This window comes from Rousettus aegyptiacus, unplaced genomic scaffold, assembly GCF_014176215.1.
Source record: "Rousettus aegyptiacus isolate mRouAeg1 unplaced genomic scaffold, mRouAeg1.p scaffold_m13_p_7, whole genome shotgun sequence".
Lineage (NCBI taxonomy): Eukaryota > Metazoa > Chordata > Mammalia > Chiroptera > Pteropodidae > Rousettus > Rousettus aegyptiacus.
The window spans coordinates 14,153,332-14,170,846 of NW_023416310.1; the positions used below are offsets into that span (position 1 = coordinate 14,153,332).

A 17,515-nucleotide genomic window follows, 5' to 3' on the forward strand; every position below is an offset into this window, starting at 1 on the left:
GTGGCTGAAGCTTTTGAAGGAGGTTGGTTGGGTCCAGTGAGACACGGGCCCCTGCCCCGTCTCTGTGTCCCCAGCCTCAGACTGCGGTGGGAGAACAGGCATGGTGCTGCGGGGTGAGGCCCGGGCCAGGGGCATGGGGCCCCCTTGTTGGTGTCTACGGGTAGGGGCCGGAGCTTTTGGGCAGCTCATGGGGCCTTAAGCTTTCAGACTGTCCTTGGGCCTGCAGAACCCTTTCGGTGAGCTGTTGGGGCCTCCAGGTCCACCCTGTTGTGTCCCTGGGTTGTGGTGTGAGGCTCCTCCAGTGGTCAGCCTGGGCAGGCAGCTCTGTCTGTGCCTTGGGCCTGTGTTGAACCCTGGGCCATGAGGGTCACCCAAAGGAAATGTCAGAGAGGCCCAGCTGGAACTGGGTCTACCAGCCTCAGAGTGCTCACTGACCCTGCATCCCCGCCAGTCCTACCACTTGACCAACAGCAGACTTTTCGGCTCAGCGTTTGATTTCTTTAATTAAGAGAAAAACCATCACTCAAGAAAGGAAAGTCAGCCAAGAGAAACCCAGCTCACGCAGGCAGGGGGCAGCACTTCAAGTACAAACTCCCGGCTGAACTGCAGGCTCTGGAAGGGTGGGCTCTGCAGGGGCGGGGAGGGCAGCGGTCGCCTGTGGGGAGAGGGGCACGGAGGGCGGCCCTCACTGCTCGGCTAGGCTTGTGGGCACCCACCGGGGCAGAGGAAGCTCTGGGAAGCGATCAAAACCCACAGGCAGGGCAGGGGCCAGGGGCTGCCTGGGCAGGAGGAGGAGCCATGTGGAGCATGTGGGGCGGGGGCAGAGGCGGCCACCACGCTGGATTAGTAGAAAGGGTCTGGCCCACTTCTGCAGAACAAAGGTGGGTGCTCTCAGCTGCCCTCACAAGATTATATTTGTGGGAGGGGAGGACAATGCTTTTTGCTCATTCATTTTTTTGAAAGCCCTGACCCATGTCAAGATTCTTTATTAATTTCATTAGAGGTCTAGTCCTCAGCTGGAAGGTCTGGGGAGGGCTTGGGGCAGCTTCCTCTGGAGCCAGGGCCTGAAGAAGAGTGGTGCCTCCGCAAGGTAGGGCAGAGCCCGACCCCCACCGGCACTCCACCCCACGGGCGGGGACCAGAGGGGCAGGACCTGGCGAACAGCAGGCTTGGGGAGGCGAGGATGGGCACTGGGGTGTCCCTAGCCCAGTAAGCAGGAGATGGGCTCCTGGAATCCGAGGCCTGAGGGGTAGACACGGGACCCCCCGGGCTCCCCAGAGAGACTGGAAAATCCTTGCCAGAGGAGGGAGGGACAGATCAGACGCGCAGGCCCAGGAGAGGAGCTGCGGGGAGGCCGCGGGGCCTTCACGCCCCTATAAGCTTCTTGACCATGTAGCCGGGGAGGCTGTAGAGGAAGAGGGCCAGCATGAGCAGCCCCAGCAGTGCCAGCACGATCTTGATGATGAGCCACTTGTACCGCGTGCAGATGAGGTACTTGATGGACTTGAGGGGGTTGAGGAACCAGACGAAGGCGGTGTCGGGCCGGCTGGGGGAGGGGAGTTGCGGTCAGGCAGCGAGCATCTCCCAGGGCACCTCATCCCCTCGCCCCTCCTAGACCCCAAGAGACCCCGCCATGGGCCCAATCCCCAAAGTAGTGAGTGCTGGAGCCAGGGTGTGAGCCCGTTACTAAGCGCCAGGTTTGCTGCTTTCGTTCCCTGTCCTGTTTGCAGGACCCCAGCATCTCGATCTCCTCCCGAGGCCTAGATGGCGGTCCTGGCCGCTGGGCAGCCATCGGCCTCTACCTGAGCCCTGGCGGCCACGGCGGCTCGCTCCTTGAAGAGGAAGCTGCCACAGCGCAAGCGATTCTGATTGTTAGGGGGCTCTGGTTAGCCGTTCACTGCACGTGCTCCAGTCGCTGCTCCCTGGCACTGAGATCAGTCTCTCGACCTCTCCCTTTCTGATGAACATAAACGGACGAGGGTCTGAGGAGCCTGCCAGCCCGCATGGCCTGCCCACCGTCGGGGTGCGACGGCTGCTCTACCTTCCTCGTGGCTCTGTAAGCAAGGAGCGCTTGTCGAGCTTTACATTCTGTAAAGTATTGAATATGCTTTTCCGAACTCCTGCCCTGCTGTGCCGACTCCTGGAGGACAGAGACCTCAGCCCCCCACCCCCGCCCCCGAGCCGTGCTCAGTGTCAGTGGGGTGCCTGGTTTCCACGCCCAGCTGGGCCAGGCACATAGCACCTGTTTGAGCCTCAGTTTCCTCACGTTTATAATGGGTTAATGGTGGACCCTACCTCCGGGTTAGCGAAGGGGTAAAGTGAGGCAGTGAGGGGTGAAGCTCTCAGCACAGGGCCTGGCACCGAGCAGGTGCTTAGCAAATGTCGGCTATTAAGATGTTGGAACTGGATGAAGCTACTTATTGTCCTTCAGGGTGGGAAAACAGCTGTGGGTTAGGAGGTGGAGGCTGCGGGCGGTAAGTATTCAGGACTCGCTGGCCGGGCCTAGCCAGACCCCTTCCCCTTTCCCCTGTCCGTGTCTCAGCTCCTTCCTGCCGATGACATTGGGTCAGTCTGTCAGGAAGTCGCTGCGAGAGGAGGTGGTGGTGTGTGAGGAACGCTGGATTGGCACCTTGGAGACCTAGGCCGAGGTCTAGCTCTCCCCTAACCTGCTAGGGACGCCGAGGTAGGTTACTTCACCGGGCAGGCCCCATATGTAATCATGTAAAGTAGTCATTTCCAGTTTCGAGAGTCTGTGATGCTGTTTGAAAGCTTGAAAGTCGCTCTGTGGGAGCTGCGTGCACCGTGCGTGCACTGTGTGTGCACCGTGTGTGCCTGTGTGCGTGTTCCACATGCTGCCAAGCTCACGAGCCCCAGGTCCAGAGGAAGAAGGGAGGAGTACCAGACCCAGGAGGATGCCGGGCTCAGGCCCCAAGGATCTTCTTGGCTAGGTAGCCAGGCACAGAGTAGAGGAAAAGGGCAGGGAGGAGGAGCAGCAGCACCAGCAGCAGCAGTTTGAGGAGCAGCCGGCGATATGTGTGCCACAAGAGGTAGCGGGCAGACTTGAGAGGGTTCAAGAGCCAGAGGAAGCTCGTGTCGGGCCGGCTGGAGCAGCAGGTGGAGCCGAGGGAGCGCAGAGAAAGGACACAGAGGGTGAAGGCTCAGGGTGTGGCAAGAGGGCCTGGCCAAGAGGGGGCCGAGCCCAGGCTAAGTAGTTCCCAGGAAGAGGGAGAGGGAGCAGAAGTGCCCACAGAATGGGGACAAGAAGACCGGAAGGTTCTGGCCCCTCCCTCCTGTCCCAGAGTCCCTGGGACCCGCATGGCTGGGGCCCGGGCAGCCAGGGCACTCACTTGGGTTTCTCCAGGGGGTCAGGTTCGTTGCGGGCCAGGCCCACGGGATTCTTCTCCGCCTCCTCTGCTGTCAGTAGATGCAACTCTGCCTCCACCTTGCCCTGCAGAGAGGCAGAGAACTGTCCCTGTGGCTGGGCCGGCTGCCAGCCCCTCGGCGCCTCAGCCTGACCCAGCCCGGCCCAGCACCTGGGCGCCAGGGGTGGTGCCCACCGTGAGCTCAAACTCGTCATTCTCATTGCGGGCCAGGAGGGGCCACCAGCCTTTGACGCGCTTCTGCTTGAAGATAGAAACCAGAGGCACGTCCACCTCCCCCGTGGCCATCTCCATGGTGCACTGCTTGGCCGTCTTGGCGCCCCGCGGGAACCGGTTCAGGTCCAGCTCGATGGCCCCTGTGGCAACTTTGGAGTCAGTTCTGACAGACCAGTGGGCTCACCCTGTCCCTGCCTCTCCCCACGCACCCTCTGCATGCTGGGTCCCAGTCCCCCGCCCCAGCCCAGCTCTGCACCCAGGAAGTCATCGGCGGAGAAGTGGTCGGCGTCCCAGATCTGCAAAGTGAGCCGCGCTGGGATCTTGTATTCTGTCTCGTCCCAGGAGAACATGGACTCCTTCTTGGAGATGACGATCTTCTCCTCGGCAGCCAGGTAGTCGAAGGGGAAGAGGTAGCGCCAGTTGAAGTTGCCCTCGCCAGTCAGGGAGTGGTAGTGGACATCCGTGTCCTGCTTGTCCTCCTGCTGGCCCTTCAGCCACCTGCGGGGCACCACCCCCTCCACACCTGCAGCCACACAGGTGGGGCCTCTCCCCACCCCACAGCTCTCCTTGTCCTCTCTCCTCTCCTGCACCCCAGGAAGGTGGGCTCACCTAGCTCAGCCCCCTCCCAACCAAGGGACCCCTCACCCACCCCCGCACAAAAATGTCACTGGACTTCTCCCCAGTGAAGAAGTCATCGTCCTCCAGGACCACCTCATCCGTGTTCCACACGATGACCCGTAGCTCATACCTGGGCGGGGGGGAAAGGCTGATCAGCGGTCTGGGAGGTGGGAGTTATCCTAGGGCCTTGGGCAGGGGGCTGGAGATGAGCTGACCAAGAGAAGTCCTGAGGACTTGGGGTGAGGATGGCCTGGGCAGGTCAGGGCTGAGAGAGCAGAGGGGATGGAGAGATGTTGGGGCCCTTGGGGGTGTGACTGAGGGTCTGCCTGGCAGTGTGGCTGTTGTGAGGGGAGCCGCAGGGGAAGCCAGTATGGCTGGAACTCCGGGTCCCCGAGCATACGGCTGGACAGGGAGGCTGGCTCGGGGCAGGTAGGGGCAGGGCCCAGCTGCTGAGGGCGGCTGAGGCGAGGCCCAGGGAGTCGGGAGCGAGGTCTCCATCTTCAGAGGCCAGAGGCCCCATGCCGGTTCTGATAGAAATTTACGTTTCAGCCCAGCAGCTGCCAGTGAACACCTATGGAATCTAGTTTCCTTTATGTCCTTGCTGCCGATGAGGATTTTCCCCTTGATGTGTGACTGTCATTATAAATGAGGCAGTTACGTTCCAATCATTGGGAGTGCATTCGAGTTATCCACTAAACACTGAAGTGTGGCTCTATGTGGAGTTACGCACTGGACTACAAGACCCCGTTACACAGTGGGTTGGGGTGTCCCTGGAACAGCACATTTGTGGCCTCAGACCTGGGGTTGTTCCAGGCAGAATTGTCTGCGTAATGTGCCCGCCCAGGGCAAGATGGAAATGTGGGGCTCCAGGTTAAAAAAAAATCATTAAGAACTTGAAGATGCCATCTTGAAATAAGCATGGGCTCCTCTGAGCTCGAGTCCCTGTGCGGATTCCCATGCCTGTGAAAGCGGTTCCGGTGCCAGGCACCGAGGGCGTCAGAGTTGACAGTGACTCGATGAGCCTGTCACTTTACAGACGGGAAAACCGAGGACCAGGGAGGAAAAGTGACCTGGCCGGGGTCCATGAGAGGCAGCTGGCTTGGCTCCCGGTCCAGGGCTCTTTCCAGCGCTCTCCCCAGCCTCACTCCTGCTCATCTCCATGCCAGGTGGTTTAAATAGAACTGGGCAGAGCTTAATGACAGGCTGGCACGGGGGCTGTCGGAGAGCAGAGCTGGCTCTCAGGGGTTCTCTGTCTTGCGCGTGTGTACGTGATGAAAGTCCATGGTGGGTGTTCTCATGGCCCTCACCAACTGCACAGTGGGATTGTGGCTCCCTCCTCAGAAAAGGGGACCCGCCAAGGGCAAGCCCCACAACTCTCTTGATGAGTTGGTCTGTTACCATGGCAAGGTCACACGGAGGGTGCTGACTAAGAGGATCTGGACTGGGGGTGCGGGGGGTCGGGGGGTGGGCATGGAGGGGGTGGTGCTGGGTCCAAGCAGCTCACTTCTTGGGCTTCCTCGGGGAGATGTCCAGAGGTGTCCCGGGGGCTGGCATGTCCATGGGAAACATGTCCACCCACAGCTCCAGGCGGCCCTGAGAAAGGGGGGGGCATGGCAGGTCTCCCCGCAGACTTCTCCACTGCCCAGGGAGGCCAGCTCTCCTCTCCCTCCCAACCTTTGTCCTGTCAGGACCCATTTCATCAGTTTTCATCCTTGGGTGCCAGGAATTCCTATGACATCATCACTAGCCAATCACAGCTTCTGAGAGGAACATCCCAGGTCTCCACCCCCAGTTGATATGGTTCTAGGTCAAGGCAAAGACATGCACCACTGGAGTTACTATAGAGGGACGTGGTGGGAGGTGCCACGGGCTTTGGGGAATGCAGCCAAGAGCACGAGGCTCCATTCTCTGGACCCAGGCCTGGACTCCCTGATCTCAAATACCAAAGGGCCTCAGGCGAGTCACCTGCTCGATGCCGGGCTTGTCGGGGTTGAGCAGCGGCCGCGTCTCCACGTGTTCCGGCACCAGACGGCAGCCCACTCGGGGGATGTCCTCCCAGTGCCACAGGGCACACAGCGCCACGTGCTCCTCTGTGGGCCTCCTCTGACCTGCGGGTGGCAGAGTGTCAGCTGCCCAGCAGAACGGGACCTGTGCTGGCCTGAAACTCAGGAGCAGAGGGGCCCCTGAGCCACCACTGGTCTGTCCGTCTCTGTTTTATGGCTGGGGAAATTGAGGCTCAGGGGGACAAGTGTCTTGTCCAAGCTCTCGGCTGTCCCATAGGGCCCAGAGAGGTCTGTGTCCTTGCGTTTCCTTCGCCTGTGGGGCTGTGAGGTCAAGGAAGGCAGGAATCTGCTCCCTGTCCCAGCGCCCTGAAGGAAGCCAGCACAGGTCCTCCCGGTTCTCTGGGAAGGGTCGGACATGTGAAGGAGTTGGGGGAGTGCAGAGCTTGGGGCCACGTGGCCTTGGGCAAGTCGCTAAACTCTCTGGGTCTCCGTTTCCTCAGCTACAGAATGAGGAGACCCTCCCTCGTCCATAGAGATGCCGAGAGGGCCAGAGAAGGCAACGAGTGGGCGAGCGCGGTGTAGCCGGGGGAGGGCGGCAGGGGCTGGGCAGGCAGGAGTGGGCTCTGGGCTGTCGAGCAGAGGGCACTCAGCCCCGGCAGAGGAGTCGCCCAGTCTCGGCCTTGCGGTCCCCCTCAGGGAAGCACGGGCCCCTCCCTGGCCTCTGCCGCCCCCGGGGCTGCATCTGGCGCTCCATTACCATTCTCGTCTTCGATCTCGGAGGGCCCCGTGAAGACCCGGTTGGACACCTTCACTCTCCCAGGGGGCCCAAAGTGGGGGCCGTCCACTTTGCCGTCCTTGCAGAGGCGGGTCAGGATCTGGCTGGGCTTCATGGGGTCCCGCCAGATATTGTAGCCATGTCTGTGGGAGGCGCATACGGGCTTGGTGGGGCTCAGGTGGAGCTGGGCCATCCCCAGTCAGGAACTGGGCCCTGCCCTGGGCTCCAGGCTCAGCTGAGATGCTCTGGCTGCTGGAGCCTGGTCCCTCCTGCCCTGGGCTCTAGCCCCGTGTGCCCAGTGTCCCAAGGATGAGCATCCAGTCTCCTCCCGTGCAGCCCACTCCATTCCCCCACGGTGTCCCCTTCTCTGGAACCTCAAGGACTCCCACGAGGAAGCTGACGACCAGAGAGGTTAAGGGACACGCAGCCTGTCAGTGGCAGAGGCCAGCCAGATCCCCCAGGTGGACTCTTCCTATAGCACAGTGCCTCCCCTTCCAGCCCGCCTTTCTCTCCTGTCCCGCCTCCCCTGCCCTGGGACGCCCTGGCTCGCTCCTTGTCTTGGAATCTGCAGTCCTGGCCCCTGAAGGCTGTGCCCAGAGCCTGTAGCAGTGGAGGCTTGGCTTGGGACGGAAACTATAACATGTCTGTCTACTTTCCCAAACAACACACTCTGAATCTGGTTTTGGAGTCGAGGTGCGGTAGGCTCACCCCGCCCCCGACCCCCCAGCCCTGTCCGGCCCCACGCACGTGGAGTAGGTCTGGGTGATGCCGCAGGTGGCGCGGTGCTTGCTGTAGAATCGGTTCTCCAGGTCAATCTTGGTTTCCCCAATGAGGTCGTCAGTGCCCACCAGATCCCAGTCGTACACGGCCACCGTCAGCATGGACTCCATGGGGAAGGAGGCCTCGATGTCAAAGGATCTGTCAGGGTGGGGGTGGGGAGAGGGGTTGAGGGCGGGGTAGGGCGGGAGGTGGTCTGGGCTGGGAAAGTAGGGGCAGGGGTGGGAGGGCCACTAGGAGGACTCACTTCCCAAATACAGGGTTGAGCTGCTTGGAGATGTAGTTCTCCTTGTCACGGATGTCAGTCTTGCCCAGCCGGATGACGATGTAGGGGTCAGCTTTGCCATTGATGTCTGCGGGGTGCAGGTCCGTGGCCTGGGATTGGCGAGGGTGCTCCTGAGCAGGCTTCCTATACCCTCGTCTTCCAGCACCCCTGCCTTACTCTCTGAGGGTCCCAAGATGGTGAAGGGCGGGAGCACTGGACCCGAGGCAGGAGCCTTGCTGTGTGACCCTGGGCAAGTTACTGTCCTTCTCTCAGTCTTGGCTTCCTTCTCTACAAAAGATGGGAACTACACCTGATAGCCTTCCACGTGCCTCCCAGCAGGGGGCTTTCAGCCTGCAATTGCTTCGACCCCTCCTGGAGGGCTGGGAAACTCAGGGGAGGGGATGTGGGGGGACTCTCACCCGGACCACATAGACGCGGACTAGCACGTTGATGGGGTCATTGCTGGGGATGCCCTGGAACATGCCGTAGGTGGGGTCGTAGCCAGCTTCCCGGGACATGTCCTCTGGGTGCGGCACTTTGTACACGCAGAGGGAGCCCTGCAGCAAGGCAAGCGTGGGCTCCGGCTGACATGGGGGGCTCAGGGGCTGGGGCTCAGGGGCCGGGCCTCCCTCCTCGCCTGACCTTGAACCGGCCCACGATGCGCTCCTCCTCGGTAGAGCCGTCCTCATCATCTCCCGTCTTGCCTCGCAGCAGGTTGAAGGTATGCAGCCAGTCTTCGAAGTTGTCAAACTCTGACTCTAGCTCCTTGGGGTATACCTGAGCCAGGCCAGGCCGTCAGCGCAATGAGGCCTGTCCACTGCTCTATCTTGTCTCATCTTCCACTTACTTCATGGCCCTGAGTGAGGTCTGTTCCAGACTCTTACCTTAAGTTCATCGATCTTGGGTTTTTTCTTTTCAGAGGCCTCAGACCCCTGGCCAGGGCCTGGGCTCTGGGTTTTCTTCTTCTTCTCCTCCTTTGTGGCCTTTGCCTTCTCCTTGCCCTTCACCGGCCCCTTCAGGCCTGGCCAGAAACAGAAAAGGAGACCTTCTAGTCAGTTTGGGGCAGAAACGATGGAGCAGGAAAGCTTGGGCTGGACACCCAGTTCTGCCAGTGATTTACTTTGCTAATTTCACTTGGCAGGTCTCCGTGTACTCATCTGAAAAATGTACATGCCTGCCTCACATGGGTGCGGGACCCCAGTAAGATCATGGGAGGGTGTACAAAGACTGTTGTCGTGCTCCTTGACAGAGAGTGGCATGGAAGTTGCTCACTTTCTTCTCTGGACTCAGCCTACTTGTCTCATATAGTTCTATATCAACATTTTCTAAACTGCATTTAGTGAACACCAGATGTAGGTGTTCTTGAAATTCTTTAGAAGAAAGGGTATTGTGGTCAAATAACGGAGGGAAATATTTCATATTGTATCCTCCTTCTAGGGATTTATAACATTTGCAAATTAAAGGCACTGAAAAGTCCTGCACCAAAAGACCCCTTTCACCCATTGGACCACAGAACCCCCCCTTTCCCTCTCGAATATCCATTAGTATTATCCCACTAAAAAGTTCTGGAAAATGCTGGATGAGATGAGCTCCGAGGTCCCTTCCAGCACTGATGTTCTGTGGCTTGAAATGTCCATCAGTCACTGTGGTTGGTGAACCGGTCAGAGTAAAAGCCACTCTGGATAAGGGCCCAGGCTTGTCCGCTGGTGCCCAGGGATCCCTCACGGTATCTGCCCTTGGCCGCTGCACTTGTGCGGGCCCATGGGTGGGGGAAAGAGAAGCAGCGGGCGTGGCAGGCAGGGGAGCCTGCGTCTCGGGGCGAGGAGGGGGAGGCGGAGGTTCAGGGTGCGAGGGGCTCACCCTCAGTGTTGTCTGTCTCCTCCTTGTCCTCCAAGTCCATTCCTGAGGCCTCTTGCTGTCGAAGTTGCTGCCAAGAGATGTGAGGAGGAAAGGTGGGCTTCCTCAGGAGGACTCTGTTGGCCCCTGTGGTCTCAGACCAGTTTTCAATACACTAGGAACAGAAACTCTTTCCTACTGAGCTTAAAACCCATTACTCGTTCTGCTTAAGTGGATTTAAAAAAGTTTATGGTGTGTACAAATGACTGACTGTACTTAGGAGTTTATGATTCTTTAAATTGCGCATCGTTAAAAAATATAGTTCCCTTTAATGTTGCTTGTTAGTGGTATTATTACTTGTTAATGTCAAAAAAAGTATAACTTAGTAAGAAAATGTGCTTTATTTTCTTCACACTCTGTATCTCACTGCAAACTAAATCACCAGGTTTCAGCTGAAGTGCCACCGCCACCTAGTGGCAGCCTGTGCAAATTACAGGAGTAGAGATGAGACAATAGGCAGCCTCCGGGAGCTCTAGCTTGGCCAACTTCAATCCAGGAGGTGATGGTGGGAGAAGATACCACCGGGTGTTCCCCAATGGTCTGCTCGCCTATTCTTGAGAAGTGTTCTTTGGCACACAGTCACCTAGCTAAATATGATCTTTCTCCACCTCCCCCGCAGCGAAGTGTGGCTGTGGGACTAGATTCTGGCCAACGGGATGGAATGATATGTGCGACTTCTGGATTAGGCCCTTAAAGGAAGGGAGTATGCCCACTCTTCTCCTCTTTCCCCCTGTGCGCTGGTGTCAGGATGTGACGGCAAGCCATCTCTAACCATACAGAGAGCCGTCAGTCACAAGGTGGCAGGATCTTGGTCCCTGACACCATCAAACCACCATACAAGCCTTCTCCTCGTTCGCGCCAATCTAACTTGCTAGAGTGGCTTAGCCTGTGCTCTAACGCGGATGGCAGACACCGCACACGGCTTAGGTCACGGAAAGGGCCTGCCTGGGGAGAGAGCGTGGCTGGATGGGCTCAGATGAGAAAACACGACTGCAGGCACATGTCCCTCCTGGTCGGCCCGGAGCTGGGCAGGCAGTGTGGGGGAGGGACAAACGAAGAGGAGAATTGCACTTTCTGGAACTGGTCGTCTGGCTCAGCAGACAGAACCCGCGTGCACGCAACAGAAGAACGTTTCACAGCCACAGACTGAGATGTATAAAAGAAAACAGTATGAAGATGGGCAAATACCACTGGGAAGTCGTCGTTTGCTTTTGGCCTCTGAGCACATGTTTCTCCTCTTCCTCAAATGGCACCTCCTCTGTGAAGCCTTCCCTGACTCCCCCAGGCATTGATTTGCTTTTGCCTTCACACCGCACTGTATCTGTTTACATGCCCATTTTGCCCGGTACACAGAGGGCTCCTCGGGGCAGATATAGCATCTTCTCTTTTGGCTCCCATAGCACCTGGGATGGTGTCTGACTCATCATATATATTTAAGAGATGTTTGTGGAATAAATGAACGAGGACAAGAGAAAAGCAAGCCAGGGAAGGTAGACTGGACCTCCAGACTAGGAGAGGTGAGTCCTAAGCTTGAACTTCAAGGCCGTGAGACAAGGCTGTTCTTAACTCCTGGAGTGGAGGAGCCAGCTCTGGTGGGGAGCAGGACAGCAGTTGGACAGGAGGGCCTGATGTGGAGTTGGGGTTGCCTTCCCTAACCCGATTCCTCTTCAGCCCCCAGCCCGGGTCCAAGGACTCACCTCCTTCATGGTGTCAATGGAGGCAAAGTATTTGGACCACCAGTCCAGCATGCTCTCATCCGGCTCCTCCTCTTCTGGCTCTTCTGAGCTGCCTTTTTTCTTCTTTTTCTTCTTCTCCTTCTCCTCTTCAGCCTGGGAGGTTGGCCTAGGTCTGGAGACCTGCATACATCTCTGCACCCTGGCCATTCCCAGGGCTCTGGACAGTCCAGGGGTCCCCCATTCATTCTGACCATCTGCTTCCGGGGAGCCCTGGGCTCCAGGAGGCTCTGTGGGGCCACCACCGTCAAAGGGGAAGGGCCCTGTTTTGTGGAGGAGGATGCCATGGCCAGAGAGGGTTATAACCTGCCAATGTGAGCCAATGGCCAAGGCAGGATTGACATTCAGAGGCCCTGCTGCCCAAGCAGCTCTCTCCCTCTCCCTCTTTGCAGGGTGTGCTGGCCAGAGCATCCAGGGGCTGGGAGTAGCTCATGCCTTATGCTGAACCCCCTGGACTGACACTCTATGCCAGTGTAGGGTCCTCTCTCCCCAGAGTCCCCTGGATTGTCCCCACACTCACCACATCCACCTTGATGACTGCATCAGAAGTCTGCAGAGGGGTATCAAAGGGACAGGGACGGAATTAGCCCCCCAGGGCCTGGAGCGGAGGCAGAGGCCCAGTCAGGGTGCATGGAGGAGAGGGAGCTCATGCAGGGATGCCTGCTGTGAGCTGAGTCCCTGTGCACAGGGCCAACTCTGCGCTAATAGGAGCACACTGCTGGTGAGCCTGCCGAAGGCCTGCTCTGCAGATGTCTCCTCAGACCTTCTAGGACAGTGATTCTCAAGCCTGAGACAGTTGTGAACTCTCTAGGTGATATCACCGGGCGTCAGGGTTGGGAGGGGAGGCTGGCCACACACAGTAGGAATGCAGCAATGTTGGCTAGATGGAGTCAACTTCAACTCCACTTTTCCTCCCTTACCAGGGCAAGCGCCTTACACACATACACACACACACACACACACACACACACACACACACACACACACACTTGCATAGCTGAAGAGAACCCTGCTGAAAACACTCCAACAGAGCCCAGGGCCTGCGGGACGATGGGCAAGCTTAGGTACCGTCTTCTGACTTGTTTGCTGATGGCCTGAAACTAGGGGGCTGTTGGCCAGGCACTGGATCTCGTCTGCTCCACGTTCCCGAGAGCCATGTGCACATAACTCAGCTGGCTGGCCGGGACCCTCCAGAGTCAAGGATTATGGGCTAAGAGAAGGTGTTTCGGATTAAACTGAGACCTCAGAAGCTAGGACACACCCCCAGTTGTATGAAGTGGGCGAGGCTGGAAATGCGATCTGGAGAAAGTGGTAGGGAGGAAGCCCACTTCCAGCCCCTGTGTGCTGTCTGGACTCAGTCTCTTCCAGGCTGGCCTCATTCCTACCCTCTGTTGCAAAGGTCATCTCCAAATCCAGCCCCTGGGTCTCCCGCCGGCAGATAAACAGCCTTAGTCCCAAAGCCAGGAGGAACAGGAAACTTCCAGCTGGAAATCTTTCCTTAGCCCAGGTCTGGGGAGAGTTGTTTGTGAATGGCTAGGATGGGAGATCAGGAACCCTCTAGAACACTGGTGTACCCAACAAGGAATCCATTGCCTATGGTGTCATTTGTTGAAGTAAAAATAATTGCAGGCTATTACCTCACATGGTTACTGCTCTTTCTGTCTCTCGTGCTTGCACGCCGCACACTCGTGCACTTGCACGCACGCATACACAAACACAGGCAACACTGACAGTCTTGCATTCCAGGACAGTCTAGGATGTAGCCGTTCGCACGTGCGGTCAGGACGCTGAAGGAGGCAGCCAGGCTCGCAGGGAGTGTCACATGCAGTGCGTGCCCTTTGCCTGCGTGGGACTGACCCCACGCGCCTTACCGCGTCCAGCTTCACCATGGTCTCCAGCTTCTTGATGGGCACCTCTGGCTCCATGTTCACCACGACCTCCCCTGTAGGGTGAGAGGAGGGGCCCCCATTGCACAGTACATGGCAGCCCTGGAGGAGCCTGACTGGATAGAGGGATGGGCAGACAGGCAGACAGACAGGAAGGGCAGGGGTAACAGTGAGAATCAGGGATGGCAAGAAGGACCAGAAGCCTAAAGCTGATTCTGGAGCTTTCCTGAGGGGAGAGGGAGGGATGAAAAGTTAGGCATAAGGAAAGGGAGAAACTGAGCCAGAGAGAAGGGAGAGCTGCAGTGGAGGAAAATAGTGGAAGCCTGGCTGGGAAGAAGGCCGGGAGGGAGGCCGGGAGGGAGGCCGGGAGGGAGGCCGGGAGGGAGGCCGGGAGGGAGGCCAGGAGGGAGGCCGGAAGGAGGCCTGGCTCTTCTCCATAAACCAGCAGAGGAAGCCATCTGCCCTCAGACCCTCTCATGACATCTCCAGCTCTGGCTCTTTCTGGCTCGGGAGTGAAGAGCAGCCCTGGGCAGCCTTGGCCCCCAGGACGGGACCTCCCACCGGCTTCCCATGCTCCCATCCGGGGTATCCTGGAGGAGCCAAGTGGCGGCTGCATGGGCTGGACTATGAGCTGAAGCCCCTCCAGTGGACCGAGTGGAGCCAGGCCTGGGCTTCCAGGTGTGGCTGTACCTGTGGTGTTCCAGTTGGGGGCCGAGCGGTCTGGGGGCCGGTAGATGAAGCGCCGAAGGGAGCTGACGGCGTGGGAGCCCACCAGGGTGTAGCGGCCAAAGGCCCGGCAGTCCACCACGCGGATGTTCAAGGGCGGGTGCAGCAGTTCGTTCTCAGGGAGGTCCTGGGGTGTTGGCCAATGGAGCTGAGCTCAGAGAAGGGGGCAGAGGCACGGGGCCGTGTCCAGCCACACCAGCCGCACCCAGCTCTGCCCGGCCATTCCTGGGCCTGCACCCACCACTTCGAACCACTTGACGAGGGTGTTGAAGTTGGGGTTCTTTTTGTAATTGTGAATCAAGGATGACTGCACCCCCTTCCCCGCGCACTCGATGTCCACCCGCGGCCGGTCCACCTGGGCCAGGTTCACCCGCTTCAGGTCCCGCAGGCCCCAGAACAACACCTGGGTTGGGGGAGAAGAGAGCCCCTCAGACAAGGGAGCCAGCTGTGGGGGGGCTGGTCCCCCTGAGAAGGAACCGGAGGGTCGAGGCCAGAAGAGCTGTCGCGGGGTGGGACGTCCTCAGGGGGCTGTGGGGTGAGGGTGGGCGTGTGGCTGCAGATGGGAAGGCTGGGAAAGGTCCCAGCATGCAGCAGGCGACTCGGCGCAGACTGAGGTGGGCAGGGGCCTGTGTCTCCTGCTGCCTCCAGGTGTGACCTTGGACGAGTCGCTCCCCACCCCTTGTCCCCTCAATTTCCTTGTTTGAAAAATGGAGAGCAGCCTGAGGTTGTTGAAGCTGCCTGGAGTTTGATGCCAACAGTGTGGTATGTGCTCGGATCCTGGATTGGGTGAGAGAGTGGGGGGCAGGGGGCAGGGCCCGTCCAGGGCAGGCCCACGAGGGCGGGGCGGGGCTGGGGGAGCCCTCACGTACCTCGACTCGGTATTTGCTGAGCACGGGCCGGATGCCCACGGGCACCGGCATGATGGGACCTCGATCCACGTCCACCGGGCCATTGATGGGTGGCAGGTCGGCCTTCCCTGCCGGCCCGATCTGGGGAATGAGGACCACGGTGTCACAGTCTGGAGAGCCTGGAGAACAGGCCCCCCCTCCCCAGGAGGTATTTGCCATGTGATCTGGGGACACAGGGAAAGCCCAATGCCCTGGGCCTCCAAGGACCCCCCCAGCTCCAATCAGATTGGCCTCATAGTAGGATGGGGAGGGGCAGGGCCCACCTGCAGCAGCTCGAAGGCGGCCAGTAGGTCTCCGGCCGTGGCGTTGCCGCGGTAGATCTGATAGTACTCGAGCTGGGGTGGGAAGCGGGGTGGGCAGTACGCTTCATCAGCCATCTTCACCAGGGGCTTGGCGAAGGTCCGGCCCATGAAGTCAGTTTTGCCCTGATGGGACCAAACAACCAAGGGGGGCACTCGGTGCTTGAGTTAACTGAGCATCGGCACACCCAGGGTCTCACTCTGTCCTTGCCACAGCCCAGAGAGGTAAGGGGATAGGTGTGACCACCCTATTTCACTGATGGGGAAACCAAGTCTCACCACACACCCTTGAGGCTATGCCAGCAGTGAATGGCAGAGGCAGGGCGCAGGACTAGAAATAAGGCCCTCCTACCTCCAGTCCAAGACTCTCTCAGGTACCCTCGTAGTTGAGGCGGCTGGTGGTAAGTGGCTTTCCAGCTCTGGAGGGGTCACCTCAATCCTTTCATAGCCCCACCCTCCCCACCCCCACTCCAGAGGTTTCATGGAGAGCTGGGAGGCTGTTACTGACTGGTAGGTGTGGGCAGGGGTCAGGGGGCCACCAGGATGCGGGGAGGCTGGGGACAGCAAGACTCGCTGACACATCTCCTAAAGACTCCTGAATTCTTTCTATCTGTGCTGGGAGGTGGGGACGCCCTGGACCATCTCCTCCCTGTGATCCTGGAGACTCACATTACTGGAAAGGGGTCAGGCTACAGTGACTGAGCAGGAGCCACCTGGGGTCTCCTGCAGGGGCTGGTCAGCAGCGCAGACGCCCCGATTCCATTCAAGCACCCCAGCTGAGGGGCATTGGGGAGGTGCCTGTCAGTGCAGGTAGAGTACAGTGAGGAAGGAGTAGGTCCCTGGTGCCAGAGCCCACCCGTACCATGGTGTCCTGGTCATAGATTTCAATGACAATGATGGGGGGATCGTCTCGCAACTCATGAGCTTCGCCGTACAGCTCCAGGTTGTCAAAGACCAGCATCTGGTCCCAGGTGGGGCACAGGGTCTCATTCAGCACCTGCAGTATGGGGCAGGGTGAGGGGAGACAGGTACTAAGTGCTGGTGAGTAGGCAGATACCCAAGCGGGAGCCCCTCCAGTCACTGCAGCTCCCAGGGGACTCAGGGGCAGGAATGGCATGTTCCTCGACTCTTCTGGGAATCTTAAAATGAAGGCTAACGTGAGGTCTGCTCCTGCCTCTGTCCTCCCTGTCCCGTGTTGAATATAACCACAACTGAAGTCTTCACCAGTGTGGCCGGGGCCTGTGGTTATCCGCAAGGCTTCCCTCTAAGGATCCGGGGGTACTGGCTGACCTGTTTCTCCAGGTCTCACGAGATCCTAAGTCCCCATCCAAACACTCTCAAAGCCGGAGCCACTCCCTCCTCCCCAGACCCTTACCTCTGTGCACTGACTCTGGTTGATGAAGAAGACACGGGCGAAGGGGTCCGAGAGGCCGCTGCTGTCAGCGGCAAAGAGGCTGCGAGCCTGGTACATGTGGGCGCGGAGCTGGAACACCTGCTTCTCTGTGGGAAAGGGCGGGCTGCGGCTGGGGGGCAGGTGCTTCCCCGGCGCCCTCCCCGTCCCCCGGGGTGAGGGCTGGGAGCCAGGGGCCGCCCAGGCCCAGGAGTCCCCACTCACTCGTGTAGACCAGGCTGATGGGTGGGAAGGAGTGCAGGCCCAGGCCCTGGGCCGCCTTGACCTCCTCGAAGCCGCAGGGCAGGCCACACAGGAAGTCCTTGCGTTGCTTGCTGAGGCCCAGCCACAGGTAGAGCTCCAGCTTGGCCTGCACTGTCCAGCCCGCTGAGCCGAAGCCCCGTTTCCCTGGCAGCTGGGGGTGGGCTCCGGGTCAGCTGCTGGGGCCCATGGGGTGAGGAAGGGGCAGGGAGCTGGCAGAGGCCTTGGTCAGAGCTGCCCCTGCGCCTCCACAGCCAACCCGCGGGTCTGCCGGGTGAAGGTGGTCAACACAGCACTGAAGGGGGAGGGCAGGGGAGGGCTACGCTGCCCCCCCCCCCCCCCCCCCCCCCCCCCCCCCCCGCTTCTTATTGTCCTTCCAGCT

The 17,515-nt window shown here is 59.3% G+C and overlaps 1 protein-coding gene across 7 annotated transcripts in view; it reads right to left on the minus strand.

Moving 5' to 3' along the window:
- Positions 1-1,314: 1,314 nt before the first annotated feature.
- OTOF (otoferlin) overlaps positions 1,315-17,515 on the minus strand; it is an 85,973-nt gene continuing 69,772 nt past the window's right edge. For 4 of the 7 annotated variants that reach the window (XM_036224703.1, XM_036224705.1, XM_036224706.1 and 1 more), the window contains 24 exons: positions 17,098-17,287; positions 16,858-16,982; positions 16,345-16,479; positions 15,447-15,608; positions 15,145-15,264; positions 14,517-14,678; positions 14,240-14,402; positions 13,535-13,605; positions 12,184-12,213; positions 11,628-11,759; positions 9,895-9,961; positions 8,919-9,055; positions 8,677-8,811; positions 8,454-8,591; positions 8,017-8,144; positions 7,740-7,910; positions 6,975-7,135; positions 6,180-6,322; positions 5,719-5,807; positions 4,246-4,344; positions 3,853-4,094; positions 3,558-3,736; positions 3,348-3,448; positions 2,905-3,102 (listed from right to left, as the gene is read on the minus strand). In XM_036224703.1, coding sequence (XP_036080596.1) covers positions 2,922-3,102; positions 3,348-3,448; positions 3,558-3,736; positions 3,853-4,094; positions 4,246-4,344; positions 5,719-5,807; positions 6,180-6,322; positions 6,975-7,135; positions 7,740-7,910; positions 8,017-8,144; positions 8,454-8,591; positions 8,677-8,811; positions 8,919-9,055; positions 9,895-9,961; positions 11,628-11,759; positions 12,184-12,213; positions 13,535-13,605; positions 14,240-14,402; positions 14,517-14,678; positions 15,145-15,264; positions 15,447-15,608; positions 16,345-16,479; positions 16,858-16,982; positions 17,098-17,287 — 3,261 coding nt within the window. In that variant the 3' untranslated portion in view covers positions 2,905-2,921. Of the gene's footprint in view, positions 1,547-2,899; positions 3,103-3,347; positions 3,449-3,557; positions 3,737-3,852; positions 4,095-4,245; positions 4,345-5,718; positions 5,808-6,179; positions 6,323-6,974; positions 7,136-7,739; positions 7,911-8,016; positions 8,145-8,453; positions 8,592-8,676; positions 8,812-8,918; positions 9,056-9,894; positions 9,962-11,627; positions 11,760-12,183; positions 12,214-13,534; positions 13,606-14,239; positions 14,403-14,516; positions 14,679-15,144; positions 15,265-15,446; positions 15,609-16,344; positions 16,480-16,857; positions 16,983-17,097; positions 17,288-17,515 lie in introns of those variants that run through there. The other 3 variants (XM_036224707.1, XM_036224704.1, XM_036224702.1) reach the window with 2 other exon arrangements.